Here is a 21771-nt window from a genome sequence, read left to right as displayed (position 1 = left end):
CATTTTTCAGTCACGTCCAATTCTTTGTGACCTTTTTTTGGCATTTTCTTGGCAATGATACTGGAGTGGTTTGCCATTTCCTTCTGCAGCTCATTGATGAAGAAATTGAGGCAAACAGGGTTAAGTGACTTGCGTAGAGCCACATAGCTAGTAGGTGCTAGAAGACATATTTGAACTCAGATCTTTGACTCCAGACCTAAAACTCTATCCACTGCATCATCTAGCTACTCCATGATAGTTCTTCCACATGACAAATCTTCAGACCTTGAGAGACATCTATTAGATCCACACTCTAAGCATCCCTAGCTTACATTAGAATCTCATTGTTTGGAAGATTATTGTCATAACATAGCCCTTACTGGTAAGACAGAGATAAGGAATTTGTGGGCCTTAAGATTGGAACATTCTTCCCCCTCCTCCCACATACACATTTTAAAGTTGGGTCTCCTATGTTCATTCTCTACTCTCTATTTGACTTATCAAAGGCAGTTATGTAGTACACTGAGCTACCTGGAGTCAGGAAGACCTGAGTTCAAATCTAGGCTCAGATATTTTCTATCTATGTTACCTGGGTAGTAACTTGACCTCCATTTGCTTCAGTTTCCTCAACCATAAAGTGGGATTACAGAAGCACCTACCTCTCAGGATTGTTCTGAGTGTGAAATTAGATAAATTTGTAAAGGGCTTAGAAAGTGTCTGGCATTTCTAGCATATTTTAGCTGTCTTTCAGTCATTTCCTACTCTGTGTGACCCCAGTTGGGGTTTTCTTGGCAAAGATACTAGAGTGGTTCACTATTTCCTTCTCTAGCTCATTTTATAGATGAGGAAACTAAGGCAAACAAGGTTAAGTGACTTGCTCAGGGTCACACAGCTAGTAAATGTCTGAGGCCAGATTTGAACTCTGGTCTTCCTGATTCTAGGCCTGGTGGTTTATCCCTGTGCCACCTGTCTGCCTATCTGGAATATAGCAGGTGCTTAATAAATGCACATTACCTTCACTTCTTTCTCAGAATTAAAAAAAAAATTACAAGCCATGGTGAGACTAATTTTCCATCCTTAACAGTATGTTTTAAAAAATGATATTGGGGTGGCCAGGTGACTCGGAGAGTAAGAGCCATGGCTTCAGTGTCGGGATGACCTGGCGATCAAATCTGGGCTCAGATACTCAGCACCACACCCAGAAATAACTGGCCGTGTAACCTTGAGCAAGTTACTTAACCCTGATTGCTTAAAAAAATAAAAATAAAATGATATTAAAACATGTCCTATATTCCACTACCCACAGTGAACGTTAGGTTCTAGTCAGTTACCTGCTTTGCCTATAATTAGTTCTGGTTCAGTTATGGTTAGTAGCCTGGCAAGATAGTAGCCTTTTATGCACTGTCCCACCTTGCTGCCAAGGTGGCTTTCAGATTGTTGAGATGGTTGGGGTAGAGTTCTGACCTGTGACTTCTTTGGTTTAGGAAATTCTTGGTGAGGAAACTCCTTCTGTCCGTGTAAGTTGAAAACTCCTCTGTAACTTAGACTCTTACTGGGTTGCCCAGAACATTGAGAGTTTAAATGACTTTACCAGTTCATGTACCCACTCTAAGAGTAATAAGTCACATTTAAATAGTGCTTGAGAGGTTGCTAAGTATTTTACATGTGTCATCTCACTTGATCCTGGTGATTATCCTGGGAGGCAGGCGCTCTTTTCACCCCCATTTCACAGATGGGGAAACTGAGGCTACGAGAGGTTGAGAGCTGTCTAGAATCACCCAGCTAGTAAAAATCTGAGGCAGGATTTGAACTTGGGTCTTCCTGACTCTATGTCCAGCTTCTATCTGCTATGCACTTGACTGCTTTTTTTAAGAGGCTAGGCCCTTCACTTACCCAGAGTGAATGGTCCCATGAAATGATCCACAGGAACTTGTGGAATAATGTACCTGCATCCAAAGAATTGTGTTTTGTTTTGTTTCGTTTTGTTTGGGTTTTTTTTTGTCAGCTAGGTGACCTAGTGAGTGGAGTACCAGGCCTGAAGTCAGGAAGACTTATCTTCTTGAGTTCAAATATAGCCTCATATATGTACTAGCTGTGTGATCCTGGATAAGTCACTTAACTTAACCCTGTTTACCTCAGTTTCCTCAATTGTAAGATGAGCTGGAGAAGGAAATGGCAAACACTCCAGTATCTTTGCCAAGAAAATACCAAAGGGGGTCAAAGAGTTAGGTACGGCTGAAACAACCAAAAAGCAACAAAAATTCCAAGGTTTTAGGAACCCTTTTCCCACTCACCACACAGCCCAGGACAACCCTTGAATGCCCCACAACTACGTTCTATTCAGGCTGTGAAAACCTCATGAAACACCTGCAGTATTGACATGAACCTGCTTAATAATTTTGTTTAAAAGTTCTGTGCAAACAGACAAAGCAATAAATATGTTCAGTAGGTTTTTATTTGCTTATGTGATGTTCCCCAGCTCTCTCTGCTTTTCTAACTTAATCAAAGTAGAACCAGGTTTTATCCTGATGCAGGGCTGCTGTACTCACAATGATGGCTCCTTGTCTCTGGGCATGAGTTAAAAAGACAACTCAATTCAATAGATATTTATAAAGTCCTGAACTGGGAGGTAGACGCTAGGGAACCAAAGATGAGAAATGATGCAGGAGTTTATAACAGCATTTGGAACTAGAAATTTAAACCTAAAAAGAAGTTGGACGACAAGAGATATATACTTACCCTTTAAATTTAAAAATCTCCTAATTTTTCTCATCTTACTCCTCATATATAAAATCACAGAATCTAAGTTAGAAAGGGCCTTAGAGGCATTTTGCCCAACTTCCCACATAGTTCATTCTGTGAGGGAGATGACTGGTGACTGGGCAGCCTCTGCCTGAAGAAAGACAGTCGGGAGAACTCAAAGGCAGCCTGTTTCACTTTTGAACAGTCCTAACTGTCAGCTCTGCGGCTCAGTGAATAGAATACCAGGCTAGAAGTCAGGAAAACTCATCTCCCTGAGTTAAAATTCGGCCTCAGACACTTAGTAGTTATGACAAGTGACGCTGGGCAAGTCACTTAACTCTGTCTCCATTTCCTCAGCTGTAAAATGGATTCATGTTTATTTAATCTATTATCTTATGACTAACTGATCAAGAAACTCAATTGGGATATGAGTCAGAGAAAGGAAACGCCAAGTACTAGGAAGTAAGACAAAAGATTTATCTTGTAATTACTATGGATGTAAAGGGGTGTGTGTGTGTGTGTGTGATCTCATTGATTAAAAAGTGTCTGGTATCAATGGAACTCCTGATACTGATGCTGATTATGAATAATTCATATTTCTTATGCACTTTTCCCCACTAGACCTGCCATTTCATCAGTACAGGGATCTCTCAGTGAAGTAATGCATCTACCGTCTCTGAGACTGGTAGTTTTAGGGAGTTGCCTTACAGGAAGTTAAATGAGTTACCCAGGGTCACAGAAATAGTAAAGTTTCATATTTTGATTCATAAAAGAAAACTAAAAAAATAAAAAGAGAAAAGCCCAAAGATTTATTTTGACTGTATCAAAGTATTCTAATTACAATCATTAATGAATGAATGAAAAATCATTAACAAATCTGAAATGTACAAAGCACTGTGTTAAATGATAGAGATACAAATAGAAAATTAGGATAGTTCATGCTATCAAGGAGCTCATGTCCAATTGTTGTTCAGTTTTGGCTTTATGATTCCATTTGTGGTTTTCTTGGCAACGAAGAGTGGTTGACCATTTCCTTCTCCAGATCATTTTACAAATGAGGAAACTGAGGCAAACAGGGGGAAGTGACTTGCCCAGGGTCACATAGCTAGCTGTCTGAGGCTAGATTTGAACTCAGGAAGATGAGTGTTCCAGACTCCAGGCCCAGTACTCTATTCACTGTGACAACTAGCTGCCCCTTCTCATTCAGTTAGGGGGAGATAATACATCTATTGTAGGGGGTGTTGGCTGCAGGGCAGTTTGAAAGGTTCGGTGATCCTGAGATTGCATCAGGGAAGTAAGATGGTAATGGTAGCTAAGTGGTACAGGTGATAGAACAAAGACCCAAAACAGCAAGAATTGAGTTCAAATCACACTTCAGACACTTAGAAGTTGTATGACCCTGGGCAAGTAACTTAACCTTTCTATGCTTAAGTTTCCTCATCTGTAAGATGGGAACAATAATAGTACCTACCTCCCAGGGTTATTTTAAGGGTAAAATGAGGTACTCTTTGTAAAGCATGTTGTAAATTGCAAAGTGATATACAAATGCTGCTTATTATCTCTTTTCATGTCATTTCTACTTTTTTGCAATCTCTTTTTGTGTCATTTCTACTTTTTTTTTTGCAATTTTAAATACATGCATTTATTATTTAACATTTAAAATATTAAAACAATTATTTAAAATATTTAATATTTTATTTTTCCCCAATTACACGTAAAAAAATTTTAATGTTTTTTTTTTAAATTTGAGTTCCAAATTCTCTCCCATTCTCTCCCCCTACTCTCTTATAGAGAAGGCAAGCAAGTTGATATAGGTTATTGCATCATTTCTATTAATAAAATCATACCAGCGTCTGATGTTGAACCACTGCACAGTTCCAAGGCAGGTGACGCTTTCTTTTCTGGATCTTGAACACATGTGGCTGCTGGAATCTGGGGGCTCTAGAGCTTGCTTGTGGAGGCATTCTCTAGGTAGAAGCTCCCCAGGGGTTGCTTGCCTGGTTAATCACCTCTAAGGCCAATCCTGAATCTGGGCCAGTGGTCTGGAGGGCTTGGCTTATATGGGGACTACTGAGTATGCCTGCCCACTGGCAGATACGAACTGCTTGCTGCTTTTCTAACTTAATCAAAGGAAATCCAGGCCTTATCCTGATGCAGGGCTGCTGTACTTTCCATGCTGGCTCCTTGACTCTGGGCGTGAGTTAAAAGGACAACTCAATTCAACAGAAATTTATAAAGGACTGAATTGGGTGGTAGGCACCAGGGAGCCAAGTTGAGAAAAAACGCAGGAGTTTATAATAGCATTTGGATGTTTATAATAGTTTGTAATAGCATTTATGCCTACCCAAAGGGCAACATAATAATACTTAGCCACCTCTTTAGAGATCATGAATGTACTGAGTTTTAAGGAGTGCTTAATAACAATGCTTAATAGCAACAATAAATTTAATTTTATTCCCTTTTTCTTCATGGCTTGAAGGAGACAATTTTTGTTTTATGTGTGTCTCTTCCACCACCTAGTGGCAAGTATATACATCTGCAGTAATGATACCAAAGGGAGTTAACCAGTTCAAATCTCAGATACTGAACATACAATGCAAAGTTTAATGAGATGCTGATTCCCCAGACAACATTGTGTAAGAGCAACTAGAAATTCAGAAGCATGGGGGAGGGGGGAACTCCAAAATGAAGATATGTGGAGACCAACAGAAGTATTTAGAAAAGGTGACCTCAGCATCACTATGGGAATATTGCTATCCTAGTAGAGTTGAAGGATCCTCCAACCAATCAGCAAGCATCTATTAAATGCCTACTATGTGGGGGCAGCTAGGTGGTGCAGTGAATAGAGCACTGGCCCTGGAGTCAGGAGGACCTGAGTTCAAATCTGACCTCAGACACTTGACACACTTACTAGCTGTGTGACCTTGGGCAAGTCACTTAACCCCCGTTGCCTTCCAAAAAGCAAAAAATTAAAATAAAAAAAAGCCTACTATGTGCCTGGGGGAAACCAAAAACAAACAAGCCTCACAGAATCATTAAACCATCGGATGTTAAAGCCAGAAGAGACATTAGTGAACATCTTGTACATTGCCTTTCTACAAAGGAGAAAAATGAGATTTAGAAGAATCCAAGTGACATTGGTTAAGACTAGAATTCATATCTTTCTTGGCTCTAGCCTTGATCCTCAGCTATATCTGACCAGCCTCTACCCCCTTATTTTCAGTTTCCTTGGGCAAAGGCATCTGGTGTGATGAGAATTTTAATACCACCTCCTCAAATTAGTCATCATTTACTCAGATCATTGTGATTTGATGGATATCAGGGATTATATCAGTGAATTAAGCAGAATAGGATTAAATTTAAGTTACTTATGTATATTAATGCTGTTAGGATAAGAATTATATATGTTAAGGCCAAAAAACCTCTTTTATATTAGTGATATTAGTATGAGGTGTTAGGGATACCCTAGTAGCTTATAGGATAAAATCATATGATTGTGCTCTGGAGGATTATATTACATTAACCCTGTGGTTTGTTATAGTAGCATCAATACCCCTATGAATCATTAGCACTGCTACCTGCTGACATCTCTTCCTACCAACCACTTCCTTAACTCCCAGGATACCGCTGATCAAGACACCAGATGTTTGACTTCCTAGGAAAACCCCTGCTGAGGTGGCAGGTGGAATGCCTTTAGTGGGCAAAAACCTGCAGTTAATGACTCAAGAGGCCCTCAACAAATCAGAGAGTTTCCCCCCTTCTGCTGTGAACCTATCAAGAAATTGTACAGCCTCGTTCTATTTTTAGTGCTCCCCCAAGTGTTTAAAAGCAGCCAACACCCATGGGGAGGGGTCATTGATCTTGAGGAAGATCTTGGACCCAATTGATTGGTGACCCTCTTACTCTCTATTACATTCAGTAATAGAGTAAGTACCTCAGTGAACTTTTGTTGCACTATGGATCAGAATTTTGGGGTCACATTGAGCAGAGGAGAAAGATAATGAGAAGTCTAAATAGCACAGGGCCACAGGGCCTCAGCTCTCTAGTCTCCTCTTCCCTAAAGATGCTGTCTACTGCCATCAGATCAAGAACCTAGCTCCAGGAGCTTTGAAAGAGTGAGGCTTTACTAATCCTGATCTCATCCTTTCCTGAATTGCCACCGAGTAAGAGATCATGCCAGATAATATTTGGGGGAGGAGGAAACCCTGGATAGTGATTTCATTGCTTTAGAAAATTCACAGTAAGGAAACTCAATGCAGAGTGATGCCTTCTCTGAAATGAGTCATTTGCAGATTGGCTGAGGTACCAGGAAGTTAAATAATTTGCCCAGGGTCATGCAACCAGCATATGTCAGAAGCAGGATTTGGATCATCTTGCTGTTTTTAGAACAAGACATGCTATCACCTGACTTCAGGCATTTTTGGTGCCTGTGATTCTCTCTTTCCTTCTGGTTTCCTTCAAGTCCCAACTAAAATCCCACCTTCTACAGGAAGCCTTTCCTAATCCCTTTCCATTCTAGGGCCTTCCTTTTAGTGATTGTTTCCAATTTGTCCTATACACAGTTTATCTGGGCATAGTGGTTCGCATGTTGTCTCCTCCTCAAGAGTGGAGATTGTCTTTTACCTTTTATTGTATTCCAGGTCTTAGCACAATGCCAGAACTTGGTAGGCTCTTAATAAGTGTTTATTGATTGACCGAACAAGCCTATATCTTCTTGTCTCTAAGGCCAGCTTTCTGTCTCCACTAATAAAAATATTGACTTAATGATCTGCCTTCCCCCAGACCCACAGAACCATGACTCTGAATACTTCTTAAAAACAAAATATTAAAACTCTTTCTTTGTAAATATCTCTACCAAAGGCCTCCTTTGATTGCTTATCACAGAATGGAGATAACACTAGATTTTGAAGGAGCATGACTGTGGCCATACTATTTGTTTCCTGTTTACTTGGCATAATCTATAAACCCCTCCAAATATCTTTTGAGGTTTTTCAGAGATGTTTTTTCTTAAGGACCATGCCTTAAATCCAAATCACTTTGGCTCTCATTGATTGGCCAATAGAAGGTCCCAGGCCAAGCCCCACTTGGCCATCATTTGGGCCCTGATTGGGTCAGAGGGAGGGTAAATAGCAATTGTTTCTGTTTTGAGCAGAAACCCTGAGGATCTTCCCCTCCTAGATATTTTTTTTTTGGACAAGGTAAAAAAGCCTTTCTCTGCCTCATTTCTTACCTAGCCTTAATCACTCAATGAGCATTGCCTCAGTCAAACTGAGACCTGGGGAAGACCTTAGCTTAAAAATGCCAAGGTCTCCCACTGCATCCAGGGCCATCTCCACTCTTCCTGATCTATATCTTGCCACTGGGCCCAGATGGCTCTGGAGGAGAAAATGAGACTGGTGACTTTTTGAAGCCCTCCCTCATTTAAATCCCATTCACTTGCATGTCATGGTATCACCACCCTGATGTCATGGTCCTCTTTGAGAACAAAGGACAAACAACAACATGGCATAATATTGCCATACCCTTAAGCCAAAATTATCATCTGATACCTGGTGATGATCATGTAGTCGTAGATTTAGAGTTGGAGATAATCTAAGAGGCCAGCTTGTCTAACCCCGAATTTTATGGATAAGGTAAATAAGTTGCAGAGAGGTTGACTTTCCCCAGGATACAGGTGGAAGAGGTGGGCCTTAAACCCTGATCTCCTGACTTTAAATCAGTATACCACAACAGAGGTCATCACCCTCTCACAGGAGGGACCAGCTACCCCAATACCATGGCACTATATGAATTTTGCTACAAGCTGGCCTTACAGAGAAAACATATTATATGGACAAAGTCCCACTCACAGTAAAGGCCATTTCTGAGACACAGAGACTCAATCTAGGATAGGCGTTCTTAACTGTTTTTGTGTCCTGGACCCCTTTGGCAGGCTGGTGAAGCCTATGAATCCTCTTCTCAGTATAATGTTTTTAAATGCATAAAATAAAATACATATTAATAAAATACAAAGGAAATAAATTATATCAAAATGCAATTATCAAAAATACATGTGTTTGCATGCATATATGGACATACCATATACATATACAGATGTATGTGTATCTTTGTGTGCATATACATATATGTGTTTGTATATATGTACACATAATGTACAGCTATCTATATAGGCATATATAGACATATGCCTATCTCTATATATAGAGATATAAATATACACATACATGTATGTGTGCATGTGTATGTTTACATGAACAGACACATATATACATGTGTGTGCATTCATGTACAATATACACACCTACAGATTGATATAGATAATTGTATTTAAATATAATTATATTGTTTTATTTTATGCATTTTAAAACATTATACTGAGAAGGGGGTTCCACAGGCTTCACCAGACTGCCAAAGGTATTCACGACATAAAAGCAGTTATTTATATATTCACTGACCCCTGTGTTAATAACTCTTGATCTAGGAGAAGTTTGTCACTATCTCATTGTCCACATCAGTCTTTAAGGAGCTAGAACACCTTCAGAGGACCATCATCTAAACAAATTTGGATCATCTGAGTGGCATTTTTAGTAAGCTTAACTTTTCTTACTATTTAATACATTTTAGAATCACACAAGTAATGGAAATATGTACTGAGGTAGAAACTAGAATTTGAATGCCTGGGATATAAGCCGCTTCAACAGGTCCTCCTACAAACCATATATGTCAGAGTCATTTAGGCTTGGCTAGGCTTACTAGGTCTGGTTCAGCAGCAGCAGGTGTGACAGCCCTAAACTCAAGGCCAAATACTCTCCAAACTGTGGATTTGGAGACCAATACTTAACACATAAATCCAAAGGAAGTGTCCCCAGTGGGTTCTTTCACATCCACTAGCACTTCTAAACCACCACCATTTCATGTCCCCGGTGCCAACTCCGTGGTAAGTAAGGTTCCACCTCTGGTGGTGAGTCACATAAGACTATTCAAAACCTTATATATTGTCACCTGGAAATTTTGTGCTGTCTCTTTCTCCCCTCCTCTCCCCCCTTCCCCCCCCTCTCTCTCTGTCCCTCTCTCTCTCTCCCTCCCTCTCCCTCCCCCCTCTCTTTCTCTGTCTCTGTCTCTCTCTCTTTCTTAACCAAGGAATGTGGGGAAATCAGTTTATTGACTCCGTTACCAATTTCCTTCCACCCTGGATAGCTGTCACAATAGACTTCATCACAGACTTGCCTCTTGCCAGGGAGTATAATATCACAACTCAAGGTAGGTATCAGGTGGTAAGTACTTTGACTAAGATGGTCCATTCCTTTTCCTCTTAATGAACTTCATTTCATAACCAAAATTACTGACCTAATACTGAAAGAAATGTTTTGTCTTCCACCTAAATCACCTCCAATGAGAATTTCCAGTTTCTGTTTCACTTTTGGCCTATCTTCACAAATCTCTAGATAAAGAATCACTTTTTCCACGAGATATCACCCCGACTCCACTGGAGTATATGAAGTGGAACCTTGAGTGGTACCTTAGGTATTATTGTTATTCAAAAGTTTTTAGTCACATCTGACTCTTTGTGACCCCATTTGGGGTTTTCTTGGCAAAGATAGTCGAGTGGTTTGCCATTTCCTTCTTCGATTCATTTTACAGATGAGGAAACTGAGGCAAACAGAATGAAGTGACTTTTCCAGGGTCACACAGCTAGTAATTAACCATATATCAGTGAAGGCAAAGTTTGGCCCACACAGAAGCTAGGATCCTGAGGTTTTTTCTCCCCTGTCCTATCTTAACCTGTCCTCTTCCCAAAGCTGGCCTGGTGATCCATTTCAGGTCCTCCCCCACCAAAAACACACTCCAGAATTCCTATTTATGGCTCTCCTGTGATCTCAGAGCACACTGCAGGTTGTAAACCAGGTCCAAAGAAGCAACTTTGGTGCCACTATCAATGATGAGCTGCCATCCCAAACCACTGCTCTCTACCAAGCAATAAAACTGAACTTGCATATATGTCATCAATACAAAGATGACCTGGGAGCTGGTGATTCCAACGCTCTCTCCCTTTCTAACCTAGTTGGGCATTTGTGACTGTAGAGAGGTGAAAGTGAATGTAAACAGAGACCTCACAGTGCAATGAAAATGCCTCTTCCTGAAAGTCAGAAGATCAATTCAAATATGATCCAGATGCTCAGTACTTTGGCCTACAGGGGTGACCCAAGCAAGATTATTTACTTGCTTTTAAGTATTACTTTCCATGTCAATAAAAATGACATAATAGTATTTTTACTATCTTTCTCAGAGAGTTGTTCTGATAAAAGCATTGTTTAATTTTAAAACACTACATGATTTCAGACTATTATTATAAAATGAAGGGACCACAGATTTTCTTCTTGGGTAGGGTCTGGGCAATAGAGACTCCCCGCTCCTTCCCTCAGCTGGATTCCAAATCCCCTTCTTATAGGAACTTCCTCCAAGAGAATTTTCAGAAAATGGAGGTCTATACTTTCCCTTTCTGGGCTTCTGCATGACCATGAATAAAAAAGATCTAGGAGAGGGGCAGCTGGGTGGCACAGTGAATAGAGCACCAGCCCTGAAGTCAGGAGGGCCCCAGTTCAAATACGGCCTCAGATACTTAACACTTACTAGCCGTGTGACCTTGGGCAAGTCACTTAACCCCGATTACCCTGCCTTCCCCCCAAAAAAAGTCAAGAAATAAAAAAAGATCTAGGAGAGCACGAGGAGCAAAGTTGTAGAGACCTACATCAGGGAGTTCTGAACTCTCAGACCCTACTCTCCCCTAGCCTGCCCCCCGCCCCAAACTCTTTTTACCAGGCCCTGTATTCTAGGTGCATCTACATGGTACAAGGGATAAAGTATCAGGAAGTTCTGAGTTCATATACACTCAGATACTTGCTAGCTATGCGACCTTGGGCAAGTTACTTAGCCCCTATTTGCCTCAGTTTCTCTTTTATCAAATGAGTCCACATTGGGGAAGGAAATGACAAACTACTGCAGTATCTTTGCAAAGAAAACTCCGTGGAAATGTCCATGGGGTCACCTAGAGTTGTATATAACTGAATAATAATAGTCTTGTTTCCATCAGATCCTTCTACCAGTCACTTGGGCTGCTGGCCCAACCAGAAGGCACCATTGGAATACTGAACTCTTAAGTGTGCAAATACTACACAAGAGCTTCACCTTAAAGGCGTCACTAAAGTGTAGGGGATCCTGCAGCTTTGATGTCACATGAGGCCCTCTAGGTCCTTAAGATCAGCCTTTTGACTACATCCAAATTCCACAGAACAAATCCTTTTATTAAATATTTAGTGAACAAGATGATATCAGTGCCCCAAGGATGAAGTCATGCTTACTCTGAAGAAGAAGAATGAAATCAGTCTCAATCCAGAGGCCCCAGTCAATAAATTCATCCATACACATTTGACCAATGGACGTAAGAAGACTCACTGAGTTGTAGAGGAAAGATTATGGAATTTGAAGAGCTCGGTTTGGGATTATAGGCCCTGAGTTCATATCTGGACTCTACCTGTGGAATCATGACCCAGTCATTTGCAGACAGCTAGGTGGTGTGATGGATAGAGCACTAGCCCTGGAGTCAGAAGGACCTGAGTTCAGATTACTGACCTCAGATACTTACTAGCTGTGTGACCATGGGCAAGTCACTTAACCCTGATTGCCTCCAACAAACAGAAGATAACCTAGTTACTTAACCTATCCAGGTTTCACTTTTCCTCATCTATAAAGCAAAGATGTTGGAGTAGATAGACTCTGAATGATGAGAGTGTTCAATTAAACAGCCTCTGAGTGTGGCTTGAACCAGATTAAGATGTAATTGGGAAATTTTTAATGAAACTAATTAAAATACAATAAAACAGATAATGTTATTAGGTGATTTTCTAAGTCAACATTCATTGAGGGGTCTTTATGTAAGATATAATGGCATTCTTTTCTATTTGAGTTTGATAGCTCTGCTCTAGAAGGATGTCTGGATTTCTTAGAAAATTTTCCAACAAGTTCTTTGGAGTATAATGAATATTATAAGAGAATGGGTTTTTATCCTTCATGCCATTCCTATAATGATGCATTAATTTGTCCTTCATAAAGCACTAACTTCAAGGGAGAATCAATCTAAATTAATAAAAATGCTTCTGGAAGGTGTGTACAAACTACAGCCTGCAGGCAAAAGTCCTGCTTTTGTATGCAACCTCCTTCACCCAGATAAGAATGATTTTTACATTTTAAAATAAAGTTTTCTTGCATTTTAAAATGTTAATACCCATTTTTAGTACATAGGGCATTCAAAAATTGGTGTCAGGGGTGGCTAGGTGGTGCAGTGAATAGAGCACCAGCCCTGGAGTCAGGAGGACCTGGATTCAGATCTGACCTCAGACACTTAACACACACACACACACAAACCTAGCCATGTGACCTTGGGCAAGTCACTTAACCCCAATTGCCCTCCAAAAAGCAAAAAAGAAAAAATTGGTGTCAGATGGGATTTGGTCTTCTGTAGTTGTTTGCATAGAATACTGATTTTTCTTCCTCACTTTTCAAGGTACAACTATTAATATAGCATGACACCTCAAACATTGAAATAAACAATAAAAGTAGGTAAAATAACTAGTATTTAGAAATATAGACTTGGTTAGTTCTCCACTATTTGTTGCTGGCTGATATTAAATAGCAGGATTTTTACTGTTGCTGTTCCTAAGAAATAAGGAAAAGTCAAGGTACCTGTACCTGAAATTTCCATGTGCACTTGCATTTTGGAGGATAGTAACTTGGGTAATATGGACTTGAAAATTTCCCTTCAAACCCAATGTTCTCCTTGGCTAATATTGTGCTCCCACACTCTGTCAAAAAAAAATGCACAGAAATTAGAATTTGTTTATAAAGAAGAAATACAACAAACACTTTTAAAGTTAAAGCATTTATCATAGCACACACTAACTTTAATCAGTTCAGACTTGAATTCTAATTTTGCTTTTAAAACCGAATTCATGGTATCTTAAGGTTATAACATTTTGAGCATACAGCACCAATATTGGTTTCTCACGGAACACAAGAGGTGGAAGGAGTCTTAGAGACCGTCTATTCTAATATCTTCAATTTTATTGTTGTTATTCAGTTATGTCCAATATTTCATGACCCAATTTGCTATTTTCTTGCAAAAATATTGGAGTGGTCTACTATTTCTTTCTCTAGCTCATTTGTCAGATGAGGAAACTGAGGCAAAAAGCATTAAGTGACTTGCCCAGGGTCAACCAGCTAGTAAGTGTCTGAGACTAGATTTGAACTCAGGAAGATGAGCCCAGTGGATAGAGTGCTAGGCTTGAAGTCAGGGAGACTTATCTATGTCTATATCTGCCTATATCCATATCTACACATATATACGTATGTATATATGTATACACACTTATATGTATGTATGTACACACATATGTGGGGCATATAGGCTCATTTGGGTTAACTAAAACTATTGAAATGTCCCTCATTTTTGTTACAATCATTGTGTCCTTGTATAAGGACACTTTCCTTGTACACTTATACAAGGAAAAAAATCCTCTGAATCAACCTTTTATATGCATGATCTTGGTGATAAAGTGAACCTAGTTTCTTGAAGTAAGTCAGAACAAGGTATTAGCTTTTCCAGATCCACTCAATCTCCTGCCTACCCCAGGAAGATTATCTAAATTTGTCTATACATTTTACCCAAAGCACTCGAGATTTATGGTTAAAATGACTTTGATTATCCATAGTTAAGCAATGTTTTGTTTTGGGTTTTTTACACCTGATTATACAAAGCCTTCTATCAATTGGATTGATTGGAAAACTACATATTGATTGTTCATGACTAAGGATTTAGGAAAGTTCAAAGATTGTCAATATATTTGTTTATAGTGTTGTAGACAAAGGGCATAAAAAAAAAGACACACACCTCTCTTCCTCTGCCAGGAATACATTATCATATTTCATCATCTTCAGAGTTTCATTTGGATAGGATAATTTTCCTGATAGAGGGAACTCCCTGCTGAGTACATTCCTTTTTCTAATGCAAGTGGGCACTTTGGAATTTAGAAAGATGCCTAGAGCACTGGGAGTTTGACTGACCTGCCAGTCACACAGCCACTATGTATCAGAGGCAGAACCTGAACCCAGGACTTAGGAACTTCCAAGGCAAACTCTCTATTCAATACACCAAGCTGCCTCTCTTATACACGGGAATGTATACATTTACATTCTACATATGCATATATGTGGTTTACATTTTTAAACATCTGACAAGAGACTTACTTTCTTCTGGAATGACTTCAAAATATCCCCGAATTCCTGATAGCCTTTTCACTCGTGGTGATTTAAAGGTCACCAACATGAGATTGTTTGTTGAAACAAATGACATTAATGATCTGGTAGGTTCACAAATTCTGAAACCAGATACAGAGCAAAGATATGAATGACAGATTATTGAATGACTGACTAGTAGTTCAAAAACCAGTCACTCATTGTAGAGGCTGCTCCAAAACTCCTAGGGCAATTTTAAGCTACTAAGCTCAAACTTGTTCAGCTGCTTCAGTCAGTCAACTCTTCATGACTGCATTTGGGGTTTTCTTGGCAGAGATATTAGATTGGTTTGCCATTTCCTTCTCCAGCTCTTTTTATAGATGAGGAAACTGAGGCAAACAGGGCTAAATGACTTGCCCAGGGTCATACAGCTAGTATGTCTGAGCATGGATTTGAACTCAAGAAGATGAATCTTCCTGACTGCAGGTCTGTAGCTTCATCCACTGCCCCAGCTCAAAACAACCCCAAGACTTTTAAGACACCCTGTATAAATTCTCCTCATATCCAAAATGGAAATGCCCTGCTTATCTCATAGGATTGCTGTGAAAATCAAATAAGACTTAAATTTTGAGAATAAGAACTCAGTATTTGAGGATAAGAATTCAGTAAAAATTGTTGAGAAAGCTGGAAAGCAGTCTGGAAGAAATTGGGCATAAACCAATATCTTACACTATTAACCAAGATAAGGTCAAATGGTTACATGACCTAGATATAAAGGGAGATATTACAAGAAAATTTGAAGGCCATGGAACATATTTCCTATCAGACTTATGGATAGGTGAACAATTTATAAATAAACAAGAGATAGAGAGCAGTGTGAGATGTAAAATGGATAATTTCAATTACATTAAATTAAAAAATATTTGTACAAATAAAACCAACATAGCCAAGATCAGAAGGAAGGTAAAAAAAATGGGGAAAAATTTGTATAGTTTCTCAGTCAATCTCAAATATATAAAGAACATTGTCAAATCTATAAGAATCTGAGTCATTCCCCAATTGATAAAAAATCAAAGGATATGAACAGGCAGTTTTCTGATGAAAAAATCCAAATTTATAGTCATATAAAATGCCTAAATCATTTTGATTAGAGAAAGGCAAATTAAGATAACCTTGAGATATTATTTTACACCTATCAGATTGGCTAACATGATAAAAGAGGAAAGTAACAAATATTGGGTGGGATGTGGAAAATTGGGAGACTAATTCAGTGTTGGGGGAACTGTGAACTAAACCAACCATTTTGGCGAGCAATCTGGAATTATGCCCAAAGAGTTATTAAACTATTGCTTTGACCCAGCAATACCACTACTAGGTCTGTTTCCCAAGGTAATTAGGGGAAAAACAGAAGAACCTACATACTCTAACATAGTTATAGCAGCTTTCTTTGTAGTGGCAAAGAACTGGAAATTGTGGGGATACCCATCAATTGGGGAATGACTGAATAAGTTGTGGTATATGATTGTGATGGGTATATGATTGTGATGTGGTATATGATTGCTACTGTGTTATAAGAAATGATAAGCTTGATAGTCTTAGAAAAACATCGATAGCCTTACATGAAATATTAAAGAGTGAAATGAGCAGAACCAAGTGAACATTGTATACAATACCAACAATATTCTTTTAAGAAGAACTTTGAGTGACTAAGTCATTTGAACTATAATAAATACCCAAATTAACTACAGAGGACCTATGAAGGAAAATGCTATCTGCATCCAGAGAAAGAACTGCTAAATAGAAGTATATATAGAATGGTTTTACATATTTGTGTGTGTATAAATAAAATATATCATATTATATATACATTGGCAAAATACAGCACTACATTTATATAACATTTAATTTTTCAAAACAACTCAAAATGATTTTTAATTAACCTTAAACTCTGGATTCATTATTTCTACCTTCATTTTGCTAACTCAATGGGATTTCTCTTAGCCCCCTTCCCCAGGGGTCCTTAAATTGGATATACAATGTCTCTCTAAATGAGATCTAACCCTTCCAATCCTACCTTCTTCCAGTCCCACTTCCCTAAAGGACATAAATTAATTTAACCTTAGAAATATGGGGACGTTGGTTGCATAGTACCTTCTAGTCCATTGGGTAATACTTGAATGTTTTCCCGAATTTCTTCATTTCCTTCCTTCCTTTTGGCAATTGGGGTTAAGTGACTTGCCCAGGATCACAAGCTGGTGAGTGTCAAGTGTCTGAAGCTGGCTTAGAGCTCAGGTCTTCCTGACTCCAGGACTGGTGTTCTATCCACTGTGCCACCTAACTGTCCCTTATAATGAATTTCATTGGACCAGGAAGTATCCCTATAAAGTCATTCATCCATTGGGCATTCCTTGGAATCATACTCTACAGTACAGATTTTTGACTGGTGTATAATATTGTCATATTATAATCAGACCATTATAATAAACAATTCATTATGAGGATACTTTGTTATTTAGAAGAAAATTTACCCAGATTTAGATAAAAACAAAAATTAGACAAGAAAATTAGGATCCCTCTGTATCCCTGCACTTAACAAAATATCTGGCAAAGTAGTCACTTAATAAATGCTTGACTTGACTTGAATTGATTTTAGATATGGCAGACTGTAGCCTAGTTCTTGGGCATATCCCACCAGCAATGCCAGTAAAAATTGGTATTGCCTCTGACTGGTGCCTACTAATGGCATTTATGAGTGACTCACAGCAGATAGATTAATATAATTGGAGCCAAGAAGGACTGGATTCATATCCTGTCATGGGCACTTACAAGCTGTGTGACACAGTGCAGAACATTTTACTTGTCATGGTCTTAGTTTTCTCATCTGTGCAATGGGAGTAATGATGCCTGTTGTATCATTTCACAGGGCTATTCTGAGCATCAAATAAGAAAACGTACACAAAGCACTTACATAATTTTTCAACCATTATATAAATGTCAGAAAAGCATATTTTATGGTGGTCAGAGGATGGGCCTTGGAATTAGAGGACTGGGTTCAAATTGTGCCACTGGTATTTACTTACTAGTTGTGTGTCATTTAATCTGCCTGAGCCTCAGTTTCCTCATCTACAAGCGGGGTCAATAATACCTGTTGTGTTACTTCACAGGGCTGTTATGGGCACCAAATTAGATAATGGGTGCAAAGCACATTGCGAATTTCCAAGCACTATATAAATGACAGAGTGGTATTTGTGTAGTGGCCAAAGGAATGGCCTTGGAGTCAAAAGACCTGGGTGCAAATCCCATATCTGACATATACTTATTGTGTGACCCTAGGCAGGTTCACATCTCAAATGCCTTAGAAACTCTAAGATTAAGTAACAGAGCAGGAGTCAATCTACACTGGTAGAGGAAGTTTGTTCACCTGGAATTTCCTTACACCAATAAAATCACAGGTCTGGACATAAATATCATTTATAATGAAGGTGATAATACTTATGCCAGGATAAATCTTATCCTTTTACACAGATGTCTCTGTTTTTACAAAGATGTCTCTGCCCCCGGCCAGCAATAAATCCCAAGAGAATTAGTAAATAATAAAACAAGGGACATCTTATGAAAACATGTCAGATCAACAAATGTGCCTCTGCACTGTGTCTGTACCGGTATAAGACGGTGCTCTTAATAGGCATGAGGGAGTCATAGATGGTCAGGGAGTCGGTGATGCAATTGTCAGCCTCGATTTGTAAGGACACGACAGAGAGGCGAATGAGATAGCCCACCGAGGCAATCAGTTTGAAGTGGCACATTAGGTGTCCTGAGGTAGCAGAAATCTCCAGGGGAAAGTGCTGAAAGGGGTGATCTGCATATAAGTCCTGAGCACAGCCTTTATCTGTGAAGACAGTATAATTTACTTGAACACCAAAAAGTGAATTTGCAGGTGGCCTGTGAACAGAATGTGTCAATAGCAAAAGGGATTATTATTCAAGGGAGAAAAGGATGTAGCAAAAAAGAGTTGGGAAATCAAATATGAAACCACTTACCTATTCCAATAGTTGAAGAGTAGTCAGACCTGAGTCCAGCTGCATCAAGAAAACAAACAGAAAATGGTCCTTTAGTCAGCATTTCCATTCAGGTTGATTAAATCAAGGGAAAAGCTTTCTAGTCCTTTAGAAAAAGTACCAACAAATATGATAATCAAATATAATGCAATAACCAATGCTGTTCTGTATAAATGCCAGAAACTGAGTTTAAGAATTTTCCACTGTAGATTTTAAAACCCAAATCATTAGGAAATGGAGTCTGCAAGTTTCTATAGAAACTAAACCAGCCTTTTGACGGAGTCTGGAATCAGATAGAGATACTATCCGTTGTCAAATTGATAATGACAGTTGGAGTGTATGGTGGAAGGAACAGGAAAGCTCTGTAATACTGGATAATTTGGGTAGGGTTGGGGTTGGATTGTCCTGACTTCTCTCTCCAGGATTCTCAGATTGTCCTTTAAAACGAATGGCCCGAGAGAACCCGGAGCCATAATGAAGACAGGAAGAAGAAAAATACCCTCCAGAGATTGTCTGCTGGCCTGGGGCTTCCACTTTTGCAGTCTGGTTCCAGGCAGTGCTGTTCGATCATTACATGCATTTAGGTCAATTGCTTCACTAATCTATGCCACTGCTGTTCTTATCTGAACTTTCTTCATTGAGGGTGGGGAGCATTAGGGTCATGACCAAGAGCAAACACAAAGCTTGAAGAAGGACACACCATTCAGTACCACAGAATCCATGTCGATAGCCAAGCCCTGCAGGCTCCCCACAGAGGTCCTGTTCACAATGCTTGTCTGAATTGAGTCCTTCAAGACGGCTGCCACGCATTCTTCGCAGAAGACCTTGGCATGTGGCACCACAAACACAAGCCAAAAGTGGACAAGGAGGCCACCCTCATTGTTGTTGCTGAAGCAAAGAAATAGAGATGTTCAGGGAAGCCCTTGGGGTGGCAGCATTTCAGGGGGAAGCAGAGGCACACACTGCTGGTGTCCAGACACAGACATGGGGCTTCCCCAAAAGAAGACCATAAGACAAGGAAAGAATCTTGTTTTGTGCATCATGTCCTCTGTGTGTGGGGCAGGAGGAGGGGGGAGGAGGAGACTATGATATTTTCAACAAGTGGTGCCCATGTTGATAGCCAGGTAAGTAAGATCATAGGAGCCAGAAGGGATCTTAGAAGCCATTGGATCCAATCTCCTTTACGGTTGAAGAAATTGAGGTTAAAAAAAGTTGACTCATTTAGGTTATTAAGTGTCTGAGGCAAGATTCAAGCTCAAGTCTCCCTGACTCCAAGTCCAGCATTCTATATTTCAACACACACTTGTTATGTTCGGGAAACCATGTCAGGAAATGGGAAGTGCAAAGAAAATAGTGAAATAATCTCTACCCTCAAGGAGCCAACATTCTTTGAGGGGAAATGCAGCAGATACTTCACTAAGTGAAAACAAAGTCAGTCTCTCTCTCTCTCTCTGCCTCTCTCTTTCTCTGTGTATGTGCATGTATATACATATATCTGTATGTGTATTATATATGTGCATATATGTATATATGTATATACATGTCTATATACATGTATATACATGTCTATACAGAAAGAAAGGGAGGGAAGGAGGGAGAGAGAGAGACAGAGACAGAGAGAGAGAAAGACAGAGACAGAGACACAGAGAGAGACAGAGACAGACAGACAGAGAGAGACAGAGAGCGCTAACAACTGACAGGGACTATTAGGAAAACTTCATGCCATATGTAGCACATGAGCTGTACTTTGAAGGAAGTCAGAAATACTACAGGGCAAGTAGGTGGTGAAGAAGATAGAGTCCTGGGCTTAGAGTCAGGAAGACTCATCTTCATGAGCTCAAATCTGGTCTCAGACACTTACTAGCTGTGTGACCCTGGGCAAGTCATTTAACCTTATTTGCCTCTGTTTCCTCATCTGTAAAATGAGCTGGAGAAGGAAGTGACAAACCACTTCAGTATCTTTGCCAAGAAAACTCCCAATGGAGTCACAGAGTGAAACCTGAGTGAAACAACTCAGCAACATACTGACATCAGTCCATAATGGGTCCTCACAATTGGCATGACTTTAGGGCACATGGGTTACTGCAACAAGCTGAGATGCACCAAAGCAGAAAGAACCTATGAATGATGCAAATTATGACCAGCTTAAGATATTACCTGACATCTGCAACCACAGACTTCTTGTAAAATTTGGAGAAGGCAGATGTTGTATATACTAGGTTCATCTGAAAAAGAAAAGTCAGGATGCCAGATTAGGTGGATTCGTGTTCTATTGCAGTTGATAAGCACAAAGTCTTTTAATTTTGATTGTCTGTAGAAAAGTGGCTTAAAAATCACTTAGTGAACAAGTATTTACTCATTTAATAGGTCTGGATTTTGTATATTCTGTCCACCTAGTGTCTACAAATTATGTAACAAATGTCCTACAATCCCTTTTCCTTAATTAATTTATTTTCTCAACTAATCAATAAATATCTATGGAACATCTATTACATACATGCAAGGTAGACAGCTAGATCCAGGAAAGGGGGGTGTACAATCTCTAGGAAAACCAGTAGTATTTCCTTCCTACTTCCATCTTTCTTTTTATTTCACAAGTGATGGGAAAGCTAATGGGAAATAGCTAAAACACACTGAGGTCCTTAGAGAAGGGCCACATGAAACCAACTATTGCTTTATAAAGGTCTTCAAACTACTTGGAGTC

The 21771-nt window shown here is 39.4% G+C and overlaps 1 protein-coding gene across 1 annotated transcript in view; it reads right to left on the bottom strand.

Annotated features, from left to right (window-relative positions):
• Window positions 1-21771, bottom strand: part of TMPRSS7 (transmembrane serine protease 7) — an 88438-nt gene that overhangs the window by 43972 nt on the left and 22695 nt on the right. The window contains exons 4-9 of the mRNA XM_069070022.1: window positions 21225-21292; window positions 19768-19955; window positions 19050-19088; window positions 18670-18898; window positions 15022-15152; window positions 13468-13580 (exon numbers count right to left, since the gene is read on the bottom strand). Of these exons, the coding sequence (XP_068926123.1) occupies window positions 13468-13580; window positions 15022-15152; window positions 18670-18898; window positions 19050-19088; window positions 19768-19955; window positions 21225-21292 (768 nt within the window). The remainder of the gene's footprint in view (window positions 1-13467; window positions 13581-15021; window positions 15153-18669; window positions 18899-19049; window positions 19089-19767; window positions 19956-21224; window positions 21293-21771) is intronic.

Source organism: Petaurus breviceps, unplaced genomic scaffold (assembly GCF_028583685.1).
Source record: "Petaurus breviceps papuanus isolate PSGF00001 unplaced genomic scaffold, PetGlider_PUasm1.0 90792, whole genome shotgun sequence".
Classification (NCBI taxonomy): Eukaryota; Metazoa; Chordata; class Mammalia; order Diprotodontia; family Petauridae; genus Petaurus; species Petaurus breviceps.
Note: the sequence above shows the minus strand (reverse complement) of the source record. Positions and strands in the feature narration are given on the sequence as shown.